General features: G+C 42.9%; 1 protein-coding gene across 3 annotated transcripts in view; it reads left to right on the top strand.

Annotated features, from left to right (window-relative positions):
* The window catches only part of MTSS1 (MTSS1, I-BAR domain containing), a 155,871-nt gene that overhangs the window by 113,391 nt on the left and 24,533 nt on the right, over positions 1–17,947 (top strand). For all 3 annotated transcript variants that reach the window (XM_018562233.1, XM_018562234.1, XM_018562232.1), the window contains exons 4-6: positions 9,786–9,870; positions 11,646–11,737; positions 16,881–16,955. In XM_018562233.1, coding sequence (XP_018417735.1) covers positions 9,786–9,870; positions 11,646–11,737; positions 16,881–16,955 — 252 coding nt within the window. The remainder of the gene's footprint in view (positions 1–9,785; positions 9,871–11,645; positions 11,738–16,880; positions 16,956–17,947) is intronic.

Genomic DNA, 17,947 nt, shown 5'->3' with positions numbered 1-17,947 from the left:
GGGGGCGGCGGCGGCATGTGGAATCACTGCAGAGAGACGGCTTGGTTCCACACAGAGAGCAAAGGTTCTTCTCTACAGCAAGCTGGCAGGGGCAGACCTTTCTACTCAGGTTATGCTGGTTTATAAAGGAAGTGAACTGTGAGGCTTTGCACTCGTTTTGTTTTGCTGTATTAAACTAAAATTGCAGTTAAACTTGAAATGGAATATGATTCTGGCTGTTCTATAGCTGATACATGTTATATTTCCTTCTAAATGTTATCACATTATACATTGTATTCCCTTCAAACGAAAACAAAAATCTTTCTCAAGGATAAAATGTTGCAGCGATTATTGTTATGTTAATTGTCAATGGTGCTGTAGCATTTTTAAAGGGGTTTATATGGCGTAGCCCTCGATGCGGCCCCTTTCCGGTTTATTCTACCTAATTTGGTCCACTGTTCCATTTGAGTGTGATGTGCCTGATGTAAAGACCTAGCGTGTCCTATCAGCCTGTGCCGCAATAGTCGTCATGGTAACCTCATACACTCAGCCTAAGGGGGCCTTCATGCTGTAATAGATGGAGAGCTGTACAGCATAGATAATTTGGCTTTATTCAATAACATGCTGCAGTCTTCAGTTCTATTCCAAACAGCATGCTTGCAGCCCAGTCTAGAGAATTAGAGGCCGTCTGCTTTCTTGGTATTGCAGTAGTTTTGTGCTGTTTGCACCAAGTTACTAATTAAGCTTTTGGTTAAATTTTAAAGTTGAACTCCGGGATAAGCAAATATTGTCTGTATGCAAGAGCCATGTCTATACATACTTGCATCTTGAAGAGCTTTGTTTATTTATTTCAGATCTGTGCAGTAATCCAGTGTGAAACTATGAGCTCCCTGTAATAAAGACCGGTCACTGCTGCTCTCCCCCGTTGTGCAGAGTGACTGGTCTTGTCTCCGCCCCATCCTGTAGATTTCTGCAGGCAGCATGTAGTGGATGGGGCCTATTAGGGCCCTCCCATAGCTCTTCCCCCCTCTGCACAGGCTAGTAGCCGCAAAGCTACTCATTCACTCACTTGTTATCTCTCGTCTTGACTATTGCATCTCCCTCCTCATTGGCCGACCTCTACACAGGCTCCTCCCCCCTTCAGTATGTCATGAATGCTGCTGCCGGACTCATTCACCTAACCAACCGCTCAGTGTCTGCAATCCCCTCTGCCGATCCCTCCACTGGCTTCCAATAGCCCAAAGGATCAAATTCAAAATATTAACAACCACTTGCAAAGCCATCCACAACTCTGCCCCCGGCTATATCTCCAACCTTGTCTCAAAGTATCACCCTAACCGCCCCCTCCGCTCTTCCAAAGACCTCCTGCTTTTCAGCTCCCTCATCAACTCCTCCCATGCTCACCTCCAGGACTTCTCTAGAGTCTCTCCCATCCTATGGAACTCTTTACCCCAACCTGTCCGTCTATCTCCCACTCTGACTTCCTTTAGGCGATCCCTTAAGACTCATCTCTTCAGGGAAGCCTATCCCACCTCAACCTAATCACTGAACTATCACGTTCTCAAACAATTCATCCCCACACAGCTACCTCCTCATGTATCATTTGCCCCTCCCTTTAGGTTGTAAGCCCTCAGGGGCAGGGCCCTCCTTACCATCTTGTCTTGAATTGTGTTGTGACTGTAATGTCTTCCTTATATTGTAAAGCGCTGCGCAAACTGTTGGCGCTATATAAATCCTGTATAATAATAATAATATGCAGCATACTAAAGATGTCACTGCTACTTTTACAAGGTAATATTGGGAATGCAAATGCATATGGTGCAAAGTGGATTTATACCTAGGGAATATTGAGCTAAATTGCTAAAACAAAAGCTTTTGCACATGTTCGCTTATCTAACAAGTTTAAAGAGAACCTCTGATGAGAAATTTGGAGGCCTTTTTGTATGGACGTCTTGAACAGGAATTGATGGCAGGGATGGTATCACATGTGACATACTTGAGACAGTTTATCAAGTCACCATTTCATTCATATGCCCTCGCTGAGCTGCGTGATCTGATCCAGCTTGTGTTCATCTGTCCATCCCCCCTCCTCCTTTATATCCCTACCTCGTGTTAAATAACAGGAGGATTAAGCCAAGGCACAGTTAAAGCTCCAAGAGAAGTCTTACTGCAGTGTCAGAGACCTTAGGAGACCGGACAGTAGAAGACTTAAGGACACGAGTAAGCAGCTTTTACTCCTACATTTGTTATTAAAGGTCTTCTAAACATACATTTCAAGCTGGTTTATGTAAAAGAGCTTTCAGTAACATTCATGGATAAATATATGTGAGCTTTGGGAGATTAACACAAATAAAAAATGTCTTCCATTAAGTAGTGTTGTGTGAGGACCCCCCCCAAGACACAACTGGTACCCCAGCAAGAATACTACCAGTTGTCCCTTTAATGTTGTCTTCCCCTCTCCCAGCATTGGCTGGAGTCCTCCCAGTATGCCTGTGCATGTACACTCAGTAGTTGCCTAGGCATGGCCCAGGGTGATACCCAGGCCTGCCAATAAGACCTTAAAGTGCTGAGCATTGCATTCTGGGATGTGAGTAGTATGTCGTCCTTTCATTACGACAACACAAAACTGTAAAATGCATGCAGGTGATCCTTCCTACCTTTCTTTTTATCCAGACATAGCTGCCGAGCACCAATTTACCTGCTTCACCTTGTTGGCAGTAATGTGTTTTGGGAGCACCAGTTTCTTAGTCAGGTGAATGTGAAGAATAGATGTTCTCAGCTCCAAGGGCCTATTGTAGGGTCCTATACTTTCTCCCACAATAGAACGGCACAGCGCAAATCACATCAAAAGTGGGCAGCACAGTGGCTTAGTGGTTAGCACTTCTGCCTTGCAGACCCGGTCAGGATTCTATCTGCAAGGAGTTTCCAGGGAGTTTCTCCCTGTGCTTGCGTGGGTTTCCTCCAGGTACTAATCGTCTCCTGTGTAAATCAGCCCAGTAAGTACACTATATTTCCAAAAGTATTGGGACCTCCCTCAAAATCACCTGTTAGTGGTATTATAACAAAGTGGAAGCAACTGGGAACAACAACAACTCAGCCACGAAGTGGTAGGCCACATAAAATGACAGAGCGGGGTCAGCGCATGCTGAAGCGCACAGTGCGCAGAAGTCACCAACTGTCTGCAGAGTCAATGGCTACAGACCTCCAAACTTCGTGTGGCCTTCAGATTGGCAGAGCAACAGTGTGTAGAGAGCTTCATGGAATGGCTTTTCATGGCAGAGCAGCTGCATCCAAGCCTTACATCACCAAGTGCAATGCAAAGCGTGGGATGCCGTGGTGTAAAGCACGCCGCCACCGGACTCTAGAGAAGTGGAGACGTGTTCTCTGGAGTGACAAATCACGCTTCTCTGGCAATCCGATGGACGTGTCTGAGTTTTGCGGTTGCCAGGAGAACGGTACTTGCCTGACTGCATTGTAATGGGTGTAAAGTATGGTGGAGGGGGGATTATGGTGTGGGGTTGATTTTCAGGGGTTGGGATTGGCCCCTTAGTTCCAGTGAAGGGAACTCTTAAGGCATCAGCACACCAAGATATTTTGGACAATTTCATGCTCCCAACTTTGTGGGAACAGTTTGGGGGATGGCCCCTTCCTGTTCAAACATGACTGCGCACCAGTGCACAAAGCAAGGTCCATAAAGACATGGATGAGCGAGTTTGGGGTGGAGGAACTTGACTGACCTGCACAGTCCGGACTTCAACCCGATAGAACACCTTTGGGATGAATTAGAGCGGAGACTGCGAGCCCGGCCTTCTCGTCCAACATCAGAACCTGACCTCACAAATGCGCTTCTGGAAGAATGGTCAAACATCCCCATAGACACACTCCTAAACCTTGTGGACGCCTTCCCAGAAGAGTTGGAGCTGTTTTCAGCAAAGGGCGGGCCAACTCAATATTGAACCCTACGCACTAAGACTAGGATGCAATTAAAGTTCACATGCGTGTAAAGGCCGGCGTCCCAATACTTTTGGCAATATAGTGTATGTGAGATAGGGACCTTAGATTGGGACCTTAGATTGTAAGCTCCTTGAGGGCAGGGACTGATGTGAATGTGGAACTATGTAAAGTGCTGCATACATTGTTGGCACCATATAAATAAGTGACCGTGGTATTCTATGAATTATATAGTAATTATTATAGTTAACAAAAAACACAACCTTTTAATAAAAAAAAAGTCTTATAAAAATTCACAACTACAACATGTAAATTAAAAGAAGAAAAGAAAAAGATGCCGGTGCAGAAAAATCTAGTTAAGTTATGGAAACATTTGCGTCTATTTGTATCGTTCTTGTAAATGTTAATGGATCCGTTATATACGTCAACTTGGACTCCTGGTGGTCCTGCGAATTATCGGAGATGAACAAAGCAACGTTTATTCTGGTTGTATATAGAAGAGAATCTTCCCCCAAGTAAATCAGAAGTGCAGCGCTTTTTAATCAGGCCACCTACTCCGTGCGTCGCGCTGCCAGTGTTGATATTGCAGAGGACTCGGGAGGGCCTGTTACAAACTACGGAGATTAATATCTCTTTCGGTAACTGCAGCAGCTGGAGTGTGACAAATTCTGTCAAAATATATGCCTGCTGGTTGGCCGATTCAAGCGCGGCATTTAATAAACATTCCTCCCTCGTTAGTTTAATTTCCTAATCTCTGTAAATGCAACTGTCACAGCTAGGGAAGGGAGCCCTAGGCTGACCCCGGGCCGTCCTCTCATTTCCCTACGCTTAGGCCTCTCCGCCAACGGAGCCTGTAATTTCAAGATTCCTTCGTCCCTCAACTTTTTTTATAGAACGCCTCTCTGCCCACCTGTCATTTGGAGACACCACAGCAGTCGTCTCTTTTGTGGTCAGAGCATTTCATTATGCTGGGAAGCCTGTAATTGTCAACATCGCCATACGGGTGGAGGCACAAACTTCACTTCTCGTGACCTTAGAAGGTTGTTGTATAAAAAAAATTCACTGAAGACTTTCTCAAGCTCCTTTTTAAAACTGCTGAAAGACTATGTGCAATTTAAAGGGGTTTTCCACTTCTGGAGCCAAATTAGGATAAAACCTAGGGGTCAATGTATACATCTTCCGCTTGGCAAATGCCGTTCATACAGCAGTGTTGGACAGTGTCGCAGTGCCGAAGATGGCAGGAAAAAAAACTTTATATTGGCTATCCAAAATTTCCTTGCAACCAAGGTAACAGTACAGTGCAGGAATTTACAGGACTCCCCATCCTTCTGGCAATGTGACTTTGAGAACACATGCTAAACATTCCTAGCAAAAAGGTCTTTACAAGCACATTCTCTGCTGAACACTGCTAAATGCAGAGTGCAGGATCCCAATGGTAAGTGAACAGTAGTAGGTCAAATTTTTCAGCTCTTTTAGCTGGGGGTCTTCCAGAGGCACCCTGAAGTAGTTTACAGTGCATACAGGTTGATGGGGCCATTTTTTTTTTTGTCACAGTAAGCAGTTAACAACCAGCGCATTTCAGGGGCTCAACACTCCCTATTCCTCAGGGCTTGAATATTGGCATTTAAATCCCCAGGGATGCAGGGCTGCATCCTTGGACCTTGGCTGCAAATGGCTGTCAGTCTGAAGAAACGACAGTGGTTGGTCCACTCTACTTTGCAATCACTATCCAGCATCTCAGGTTGTTTTAATGCCAGTATTTAGGCCTCGATGAAGGGGGTAGTGTTAGGTTCCCAAAATGCATTGGATGTTGTAACTATCTCCAGAAATAACCACACTCCAAGGGTCTTCTACGGAAGTAAATCTTTATGGAGCAAATACATACTGTAAAGTTCCTCCCCATGTATACGCTAACACATTTTGCCATTCCAGCTTTGCGTGTTCTCAGGAGAGTGATCTCTAGGGGGGTAAGCCAGAATGGGGAAACGCGTTAGTCGTTGAGCATACACGGGGAAGAAATTCACAGTATGTATTTGCTCCATAAATACTTTTTTTCTTTCAGTAAAAACCCTTGGAGTGCGGCTATTTCTGGATTTAGCTTTTATAGGCGCTAATAACAAGCTTGTTTGCCTGCACCTGGGATGCCATCACAGTGTAAGCCAGTTTGGGAATCTGAGCGATGTTTGCTGTGAATTATCCAAGGCTGTTGTAGCTATTTACTGTGATCAATGAATTCTGAGCACTTATCCTTTTGTATGCACTTGGTAGTGTTCAGGAAGAACCATGACAAAGCTCATATCCATATCTACGGAACAGATGCAGGTAAGGTAATGTAGTTGCCCAAAATCCGTATAGTGTGTGTGTGTAATATATATATATATCTCACCTGGAGGGCACATTTAATTGAGCGAGAGAGAAAAACAAACATGCAGTTTCTTGTTAAGACATGTTTGCCAAGTTGCTTTCGTGAGAAAGATGGAAGCTTATGTAAGTACATGACACCTGTGCAAAGAGCATTTTTGTTTTCCTTGAATCATGCACTGCTAGAATGTTCCCAGTGAACATAACAGTTGTTCAGCAGTTTGTACACACAGCCCGCTGTAATGCTGTCATCACTGACCGCACATGCTGTTTACATGAGAAATGATCTGGTTGTTTTTGCATGATTGTCTGGCAGGGCAGAAAACCTGATTGGTCTCTGCACAGTTAAGCAACACTTACAGTTCTTGTCCCTCCCCCAGCCTGTGACTGGACAGAGAATGGAGAAGCAGCAGACTGATGAGCTTATCTCTGTTGCTCTCTCGCCTCCAATGAGCATGTCCTTCTAACAAGGACCTTACACAAGGAATACACCCAGGGTTGTGGCAGGGAAGCACAGCGGAGGTGGGAGGGAGGGATGCCTTAAAGAGAGAACCCGTCTCTTTGTCCTGAATGTGCAAAGTGCCATTCCCTGTAAGTGCATTACATAGGGGTGTATTATAACTCTTAAGGCCTGGCTAGTAGCTCAGGACTTGAAATGTTGAGCCCTGTTATAGGCCATCTGTCTCTGTGAATGTGGAAAGTTGTTGCAGGTGTTGATCGATGGGGGAGCCCTCTGCACACCTTACAGCAGTCCCGGCCAATAAGGACGATGGTGCTTGTAGTAACAACCACGGATGGCGCCATGCAAACACAGAACAAAGAAGCAGGTCACCAGCACTCAGTAATTTAAATGAATGTCCTTTTTTGTTGGACAAAAATGTCACAATGATGAGAAAAGCCGACGTTACGGGGCCGCGCAGGGTCCCTTCCTCAAGGCAGAAAGATGTGACCAAAGATGTGCCACATCTTTCTGCCTTGAGGAAGGGACCCTGCGCGGCCCCAAAACGTCGGCTTTTCTGATCATTGTGACATTTTTGTCCAATAAAAAAGGACATATTCATTTAAATTACTGAGTGCTGGTGACCTGCTTCTTTGAAAGTTGTTGCAGTTCGACATAATGTTGCTACCTATGGCATTTACCTGCATTACACCCATATTTCCCAAACCTGTCCACAAGTCCCACCAATGGTTCACAGTCATGGAGGTGGCTAAACCACGTTGATGGAGCACTGGTTTTAGGACTTGAAGAGTCTCTTTTATTCACATTTACAATTAAGGTAACTGTGTTTATAATAACCCCAAATACACTGGCCAAAAAATAAGTCACCACCTGGGTTTTGGGCAGTGTTGCTTCAGTTGGTCAGGTCTGTGTTCAGCAACAGTATGCCCCCCAAAAAGTCCAGCTGTCTCCGTATGACCAGGTCTTTCCATCAATGGATTTTTTCTTCCCTGATGGCATATTGAACATATTCCAAGATGACAATGCCAGGATTCATCGGGCTCAGATTGTGAATGAGTGGTTAGGGAACATGAGACATCATTGTCACACATGGATTGGCCACCACAGAGTCCAGGCCTTAACCACATTCAGAGTCTTTGGGATGTTCTGGAGAAGACTTTACACAGTGGTCCCACTCTCCCATCATCACTACAAGATCTTGGTGAAAATTGAATGCAACTCTGGAGGGAAATAAATGTTGTGACATTGCATACGCTTATTGAAACGATGCCACGGAGAATGCGTGCCGTACTCCTAGCTAAAGGCGGTCCAACTAAATATTAGAGTGTGTGACTTTTTTTGGCCAGGCTGTGTATTGTATATACATATCCATTTGCCTTCAGTACACTGAATTACGCAAGACTCTGCGGCAGACTTCTTTTTTTTTATTATTCAATGGACAAAGCTCTGGGCTTGGACAGAACATTATAAGCCATCATAACAACCTATTCTTGACATGTCGCAACTAATTTTCCATCCTGCTATTTCAGCAGTCTCACTGGCGTACTACATTATATACACGATAACAATGCTCTGACAGGACAGCCTTGTACTTCATTTCTTAATGATGGAATCTGATACATTGGACATGCTTTGACATTTGAACTTGACGTACAGCAAGCAATTCATGAAAATTATTGTTTTCTTCGTAGCGGTGGTGTTATGGATTTATTTTGGCTAATGCAACAGTGCCTCCTTGTGTTTGTGTGCAATAATGCAAAGAGGAACTTCATTTTATAATTTTATCTTATTTCTCCCACCAAAAGAAAATTCCAGGAATGTTAAACACCTCTATGTTTTGAAATGTTATTCTTTGTGCCATTATAGAAGACCCATACAGAGTTATTGTAATAATCCAACTGAATGATGTGAGTGAAAGGTAAATGAGGGTTGCGAAAACTTTTGAGAACACTGGACCATGGCCGCCCTCAGGCGGTTGGTCCCATGGTTGCTGCCACTGGGAAAGTTCACTCTCAGTCCACAAAACCCTTGTAGCAAAGATCACATGGACAATGCCTTACTGGAAGAGCATGGAGCTGTCATTTCAGCAAAAAGTAGATTTTCACTCCATAAGTTACCATTTGTTGGCTGGTAAAGTAACTTAAAGTTAAAGCTAACCTTTAGTGAGAGACATGGAGGATGTTGTTGCTGACCTCTTTTGAGATCACCATTTTCAAAAGAAGGGTTCAGCAAAGGCATCTGTGTATTTTTTTTTCAGTAGCGGTTTCCTTTAATTCTGGAGTATAGGTTGTCTTTATAAGATCCCATAGACGTAAGATGACGATCACCTCATCAAGCTTACAATGTTAACTTGACCTATGAGAAGATCTATATGGAGTTATTTTAATAATCCAACTAAATGATGTGAGTGAAAGGTAAATGAGGGTTGCGAAAACTTTTGAGAACACTGGACCATGGCCGCCCTCAGGTGGTTGGTCCCAACGCTTTACAGTGGAACCTGATTGGCTCCCTTTTCTAGCCCACCTTTTGTCTAAACTATGCTTAGATGTTAAATGTTGCTTGGTATTGTTCAGGGGTAGGCAAACTCCGGCCCTCGACCGGTGGTGAGACCTCAAATCCCATCATGCATCTGCCTTTAGGGTTCATGCTTGTGGCTGTCGGAGTCTTCCAGTGCCTAATGGAATTTGTACATTCACCACAGCTGGCATTCGCCAACGTTTGCCCACCCCTGGTTTAGTTGACTCCTTACAATTTGTGCCTTCGTCCCCTACCACAAAGGCATAATGAAGGTGTCACTTGATTGACACCATTATGTGGCTTTGTAATGACTCCTGTAGTTTGGCAGAACTGGGAATTCTAATGAGAGCATCTCACTGCTTGTGTCTTCAAGAGAGATAGGATGATGGTGTGGATCAGCTTGTCTGAAAACCATGTAAAAATGTCAGCGGTTTTGGGTAGAGTTGAGCTTTAAGTAACAGTAAGTTAAAACCTTTTGATAGTCTTGTATTTCATTATAAACATTTTTGTCTTTCAGGGGCAACAAGAGAAGTTGGTTCAGCTTTGACCCGGATGTGCATGAGACATCGTAGCATAGAGTCCAAACTGAGGCAGTTTTCCAGGTCTGGCAATGTATACATTTTTTTCTTTCCACACTTTGCAGTGTTGCCCTTTTTTTCTCTTTATGGTTAAAGTGCAACTAAACTCAGGAGTTATTCCTAAAAATACATTCAAGTACCTTAACTATTACCAGAAATGTATATTATTTGTGTATCACTCGGGTGTAGATCCTCAAATCATCTCTGAATTGTTGCTGACACTGTCCTTCCTTCTGGAGGGGGGATACTTTTGTTCCCCGTGGTCCCTGTGTGTGTTGTAAAGTAGTCACCACTCCAAGCTCGCTACCGTGATGGACTACAATCTCATGATTAGTTTACTCATTTGCATTGAGATTGTAGTTTATCACAGGAGTGAGCTTGGAGCATTGAGTACTGTACAACACGCACAGGGACCATGGGGAACAAAAGTAGCCCCCCTTCAGACAGAAGGAAGGACGGTGTCAGCACCAATTCAGAGATGATTTGAGGATCTACAGCCGAGTAATTCACAAATAAGATACATTTCTGTTAATAGTTAAGGTACTTGATTGCATTTTTAGGAATAACTCGTGAGTTTAGTGTCACTTTAGGATGGGGAATAATGTTCATCTAACCTACCATAAGCTCCCCTCTGCTCAATCCACCTTCCTATAATTCTTGTCTTTAGTCGTTTCATTCATTAGTTTACATATTGAGGCCCCTTACACGATTTCTTATCCACTACACTGGATTCTCTCATAACGCACCCTGTAACACCCACCACCAGTTAGGAGAATGTCAGTCTGATCCTTGGTTTGCAAGAAGAATGTACTGCCATTCAATGGGTGCATACTTCTTCTGAGTCTGTGACTGGGCAATTAGGTAGCACCCCCATTTTTATTTAACTAACAATTAAAAAAAAAACATAGGGGTGTCAGCTCCTTAGATTTCCCCTTTAAAGCTTAACTCCAAAAAAAATAAAATAAAGATGTAATACTCATTTTGTCAAGGGGGTACGTTTTAGAGAAACCTTACTCCACATTGCCCCGCAGGCTTCCTCCCCGACCATTCCAGTAAAAACGACCAGTTCTCTGCAGTGCAGGGGGCCCCAGACCATAATACCATAAGTATTTATTTCCTATGATCCTTGACTCCATCTAGTGGCCATTGTGAAGTGTTTTCCTGATTCACTGTAATCTTATGAATGAATCACCTTCGACATGGAAAGAAAATCTACTAATATTTGTTTTTGCCCAAAATGAATGTACATGCAGATTTGTAAGATGAATAGATCTGCGTTTTTCTTTTATGAATAAATCCCAATGTGTCAGCCGGCTCATAGAATTGTATTGTGAGGAGAAGCAGTAAAGCACATTCATTGTGTAGAACTTCAAGGCAGGAAGCAGGGACTGCAGATGTAATGAGCAAATATAGCTGCCCCCTTGTTCTTGTATCACTACAAATGATACACATAGGCAAATTTAAAAAATGTGACAAATTCCAAATGTGAAAATTTCCTTAAATATCTCCAATATCTGGTTTATTACTGTCAATCTCTACTAGTGCAGCAGAGCTCGCTCACTAGATGTTGAAACGCACATCGCCCTTAGCTCAGTGTTCTGTAATCACTGATTTTTGGAGTGGCCAAATTTTCCAACCCTGTGAGACAAAGACAAAATGATGCAAATATACACCCATCTACCTGCTGTGCTTGATGTACATTTAATCATGCAAGTTTTTTGGGGGGGAAGGGAGGATGATGATGTCGCTCTGGAGAATGCTGCAGGCTGATGGCTTTTTATGTTTATTTTACATCTCAGCGCTTTGATTGACTGTCTGATCAATCCGCTGCAAGAGCAAGTAGAGGAATGGAAGAAGGTTGCTAATCAGCTCGACAAGGACCATGCTAAAGGTAGCAATCACTGGAGCTTATTGAAAGTTCAAACCACTGTATTAAAGTGTTTTTCCACTTCTGCAGCCATGTTGGGATAACACCTACTTTATGTTTTTTACATGTTCCCATTCACACAGCATAGCTTTAAAATAAATAATAATAATTGCTGCTTATATTGTTACTTGTTTATAACTCTCTTACCTAGCTTTCTTCTTTTGCAGTGTGACAAATAATGATTTGATCCCCTGCAGATTTTGTAAGTTTGCCCAATTACAAAGAAATAAAAGGTCTATAATTTTTAAATTTTAAAGGTGTATTTTAAATGATGAAGACAGAATATCAACCAAAAATGCATAAAAAACACGATGCAAATGTTATAAATTGAGTTGCAGTTCAGTGAGTAGAATAAATATTTGATCCCCCAAGCAAAACATGATTTAGTACTTGGTGGAGAAACCCTTGTTGGCAAGCACAGAGGTAAGACGTTTCTTTTAGTTGGTTTCCAGGTTTGCACACATCTCAGGAGAGGTTTTTGTTCATTCTTTTTTTACAGATCTTCTCTAAATCCTTAAGGTTTCTTGGCTGTCGCTTGGCAACTTGAAGTTTCAGCTCCCTCCATACATTTTCTATAGGATTAAGGTCTGGACACTGGCTAGGCCACTCCATGGCCTTAATGTGCTTCTTCTTGAGCCACTGCTTTGTTGCCTTGATGGTATGTTTTGGGCCATTGTCATACTGAAAGACCCATCCAAGACCCATCTTCAGTGTTCTGGTTGAGGGAAGGAGGTTCTCATCCAAGGTTTTACAATACATTGCCCTGTCCATTGGCCCCTCAATGCGGCAAAGTCGGCCTGTACTTGTAGCAGAGAAATAGCCCCAAAGCATAATGTTTCCACCTCCGTGCTTGACTGTAGGGATGGTGTTCTTAGGGTCATAGTCAGCATTTTTCTTCCTCCAAACACGGCAAGTCGAGTTAATGCCAAAGAGCTCAAGTTCGGTCTCATCTGACCGCAGCACTTTCTCCCAATCCTTCTCTGAACCATTTAGGTGTTCATTGGCAAATTTCAGATGGGCCAGTTCTTGAGGAGGGGGACCTTGCGGGCGCTGTAGTATCTCAATCCATGCTAGTGTATTGTGTTACCAATGGTTTGTTTGGTGACTGTGGTCCCAACTGCCTTGAGGTCATTCACAAGCTCCTCCCGTGTAGTTCTGGGCTGATCCCTCACTTTTCTCATGATCATCTTGCATGGAGCTTCAGACGGCGATTGATGGTTATTTTGTATTCCTTCCATTTCGGAATAATCGCTCCAACAGTTTTCCTTCTCACCAAGCTTCTTGCTGAGTCTTGTAGCTCATTCCAGCCTTGTGCAGGTCTACAATCTTGTCCCTAACGTCCTTTGACAGTTCTTTGGCCTTGCCCACGGTGGTGAGGTTTGATTGGATGAAAGAGATTCTGTGGACAGGTGTCTTATATACATAACGAGTTGTCATTAGGAGCACCTTCTTAAAGTGACAGGACTAATCTGTGTACCACATAGCCAGTCTGTGGGAGCCAGAATTATTGTTGGTTGGTAGGGGATCAAATACTTATTTTACTCACTGAACTGCAACTCAATTTATAACATTTGTATCGTGTTTTTTTCTGGATTTTTTGTTGATATTCTGCCTCTATCATTTTAAAATACACCTATGATAAAAATGATAAACCTTTCATTTCTTTGTAAGTGTGCAAACTTACAAAATCTGCAGGGGATCAAATCATTATTTTCCTCACTGTATGTAAGGGGGCTGGGGATTTACTTTTACCATAACTAACCTTTTCTTTATTGTGCTGGCAATTCTCATTATTCGTTGTAAAATAGATGTGAAAACCGTCTACCTTTGCAAGGGTTAAATATCTCAAGGCTTGGGTGCTACATTGCACGTTTATACACTTTCATTCTGTTTGACTCTGTAATTGCACTTTGAAATTGTACAAAATAGCTTGCAAACTGTCAGGGGACTAATGCCCAGGCAGAGCCAGCAGGCCTTCGGAAGCCAGTAGCTCGGGTCCTATCCTTCTGCAGAGATCACATTAACAAATGCTTGGGGCCAGGGGTAGACAACCTCGGCACTCCTGCTGTGATAAATCTACACGTTCCATGGGCGTGATGGAATCTGTAATTTCACCACAGCTGGATTGCCAAAGTTGGCTACTCCTGTTATATAGAGTCATATGTTTAATTATGCTCAAAAGAAACAAGAACAATAAGGATTTTTTAAAATAATTTTTAAGCATGTTGTGTGAATAGAAACACGAAACATAGCTATAGTGGGGTTTTCTCAAATTTGGCTGCAAAAATATAAATATGCTTTAAAGGCATTAAAGGTGCTTTCCATTGATGATGAAAATGTTTGAAATCCCATCAGTCCACTTAATTAAGTTAATTTTTTTTAAAGAGGTGTGACTGGGGATTTTTTATACATGGCCGTTCAGAAAACATTTTGGGTTACATCCTGTTTTAGCAAAGAGTTCCTGTTTTAACGCAATCAAGTGTATATAAACCCTTTCCAAAGGTGAGGGGTCTTTCCTCTTAGATAGTCACCAAAACAGGTTTCCTCATTGGAAGATTTCCTATTAGCTCCTAAACATGTGACAAAAAAAGTTGGATTTTACATCAATCTCATGAATAGAGAAGATGATTCTTCCCAGCAGGGATACTGTAATAAAAACCTGACAAGGGTTCAAAATCCTCATTACTTTATCAAATGCTTTAGAAAAAATAGTTCTGGCTTTACATACGCTTTAAAATGAATCCGTCCTGCTTTTTGATTATCTGGCATTGCCACAAGATGATTTCTATTTCCTATTTTGTCCAGAACAATCCTAGTCCCTTTATATAAGTTAGTAATGAAGCCTTGACATCATTGACGTTGGGCTTAAGCCCATACTCTATACGCTGCAAGAAAAACAAATTACACCGAGGTTTTAGTTGCACAACCTTTGTAAAATAAGTGGAAGTCGCACTGCCTCGTCAAGGCCACTCTGTGTAGTGTGGTTTTAACGCTAATCTATGAGAGTCTCTAACTTGGAGCATATACAGTCAAGGCCAGAATATTGGCACCCCTGCATTTCTTTAAGATAACGCACCACTTTGTGCAGAAAATTGTTACAATTACAAATGTTTAGGCATTCTCATGCTTATTTCTTTTGTTTGTATTGGTATGACACAAAAAAGTGGAGCATAAAAAAGCCATACTTGACACATTCCACGCAAAACTCCAAAAATGGACTGGACAAAATTATTGGCACCCTCAAAATTTGGTAGCACAGCCCTGGGAAAAAATAACTGAAATCAATGGCTTCCAGTCCCCATCAATGAGTTTCTTACACCTCTCTACAGGAATTTTGCAACACTCTTCTTTCGCCAACTGCTCCAGGTCTCTCAGATTGTAAGGGTTCTTTTCCCCAACCGCTGTTTTGAGATCTCTCCGCAGGAGCTCTATGGGAATTTAGATCTGGACTCGTTGCTGGCCAGTCCAGTACTCTCCAGCGCTTTGTCTGAAACCATTTCTAGAGTGCTTTTTGACGTGTGGTTTGGGTCATTGTCCTGCTGTAAGACCCATGACCTCTGACGGAGACCCAACTTTCTGACACTGGGTCCTACATTGCACCCCAGAATTTTTTGGTAGACTTCAGATTTCATAATGCCATGCACAGTCAAGACATCCAGTGCCTGAAGCAGCAAAGCAATCCCAAAACATCAGTGAACCCCCCCCCCCCACCATGTTTGACTGTAGGGACTGTATTTTTTTCTTTAAAGTCCTCACTTTTTCTGAAAACAGTAGAATGATGGGCTTTAGCAAAAAGCTGTAATTTTGTTTCGTCTGTCCACAGCACATTCTCCCAAATGGATTTTGGCTTCATCAGGTAAGTTTTGGCAAACTCCAATCTGGCTTTTTTATGTTGGTGTCAGCAGTGGGGTCCTCCTGGGTCTCTTACAATAGCGTCCCCTTTCATTCAGATGGCGACGTATAGTGCAAGCTGACACTATAGTGCAAGCTGAAGCTATACCCTGTGCCTGAAGATCAGCTTGAATTTGTGTGGAAGTCGATGGAGCGTCTTTATCCACCATTCGGACAATCCTTCGTTGCAATCTTTGATCAATTGCTCTCTTTCGTCCACGTCCAGGGAGATTAGCTACAGTGCTCTGGGCTGTAAACTTCTTTACAATGTTGCGCACAGGGGACACAGGAACATTAGGATCTCTGGAGATGGACTTGTATCCTTGAGATTGTCCATGTTTTTCCATAATATGTGTTCTCAAATCCTTTGCTGCTCTTTCTCTTCTCCATGCTCCGTGTGGCACACAGAGACACACAACAGAAAGGTTGAGTACATTTTTTAACATTTTAACTGGTTGCCGGTGTGATTTCTATATTACCAGCACCTATTCATTGATGCAGGTGAGTTCAATTACAAATTACAGGCGCATCAGAAACTTGGAATGCAATTATTTCTTGCAATTTGGAGAAGGTGCCAATAATTCTGTCCATTCCATTTTTGGAGTTTTGCGTGGAATGTGTTGGATTTGGCTTTTTTTTGCTCCACTTTTTTGTGTCATACCAATGCAAACAAAAGAAATAAACATGAGAATGCCTAAACATTTGTAATTGCAACAATTTTCTGCGAGAAGTTTTGCATTATCTGACAGAAATGCAGGGGTGCCAATATTTTTGGCCATGACTGTATAGCTGTGGATACATTGAATGCAGGTATGCCTGGAGATAGCCCACTCTTCTTTAAAGGCATAGAGATGCAATGGAGGCTCGGCACATTAAAATGCCATCTAAAGCCCCCAGTGCGTCCCCACACCAAATCAACCCAAGCTAAGCCCCTTACCTTACTGATTATCCCTACTGGCCCCCTGTAAAATTAAACTGGCCAAAATTATGTCAATTAATGCCTAGGCATATGGTCATGTGACCGGCCACTGTCGAAGTCTGGAACAGTGATTTCTGTAAGAAAGGAGAGATTTTTTTTTCTTAATTTGTGTCAATCATAGAAGGGGACAGGATTGTCTTTAAACTCCGATTTGCATGTACAGTGCAATTTCCTGTAGAAGTACATTACCCTGCAGGCTGTTATTTGTGTGCGTTATTATTTGCATTTGTCTTTCAGAGTACAAAAAGGCTCGTCAAGAAATCAAGAAAAAGTCATCAGACACTCTTAAACTTCAGAAAAAGGCCAAGAAAGGTACGTTCTGCTGCCACTTTTCTATCTGAGAACCTTTGTCCAAACATTGCAGATGAAGCCATAACAAGTCATTACTTAGGCTTGACTTAAGCTTAAATTGACATATTTGTATCCAGGAAAGCAGGAAGTTGTCATCAAAAAAGCTTTGCTTCCTTCTGCAGGCCCCAAACCCCCGGTATGCATTTGTTGCTGAGCCCTGACCCTGTCTACATTCTCCCCTTGGTAGATGAAGCTCCACATGAAATAAAATAGTCCAGATACAAGTTTATCCCATTGGGGTCAGGGGGCATTCAAGTAGAGCAGCCAGCGCGTTTCGGTGGTCCAGAACACACCCCCTTCTTTAGGGCTTAATGAGACAAATCATGGAGTACACTCCCTGCACCTTGAAAGTTGTGTGGAGAGTACATCATGTTTGTCAGCAGTTGGTTTGGCGCAATCATTCTTCCCTCTAGCCACATTCCACCCCCTGTCAATATTCTACCCCCTGTCCTCCCTCCCCCTCTTGCCCACGCTCCCCCTCTTGCCCACGCTCCCCCTCTTGCCCACGCTCCCTCTACTGAGGTGCTCACAGTAGGCTTGAGCATGGTCAGTGGAGCTTAGTCCCAAAGTCTGGGAAACCACACCCTTAGTAATAAAAGAAACGAGCATTAGAGGGGCTTTTCTGGCTAACAAAATTAATGCCGCTGGCATCATCTTGATTTTCTTGCAAATGCTCTTGGCTTCGGTATATTGACATGTCTGTGATGGATGTGGAGTGATTGCCATGGAGACTGGAACGCTGCCCTGCTGCGGCAGCAAAGAGCCCCTGTCTGCATCTGAAGTCCTCTGGTCATTTTCCCTGCGTGCGCCTCCCTCCTTTTCACAGCAATATGTTTATTACCAAATTACAGATTGGACTTTACAGTTTATTACATTCATTTCCTGTATGAAAATAATAATACTTTTCATTGGCAGCAGAGGAGAGTCCTTTTATACTACCAGATTTATGTCTA

The sequence above is a fragment of the Nanorana parkeri genome, unplaced genomic scaffold, assembly GCF_000935625.1.
Source record: "Nanorana parkeri isolate BGI_ZX_2015 unplaced genomic scaffold, ASM93562v1 scaffold566, whole genome shotgun sequence".
NCBI lineage: Eukaryota > Metazoa > Chordata > Amphibia > Anura > Dicroglossidae > Nanorana > Nanorana parkeri.
Note: the sequence above shows the minus strand (reverse complement) of the source record. Positions and strands in the feature narration are given on the sequence as shown.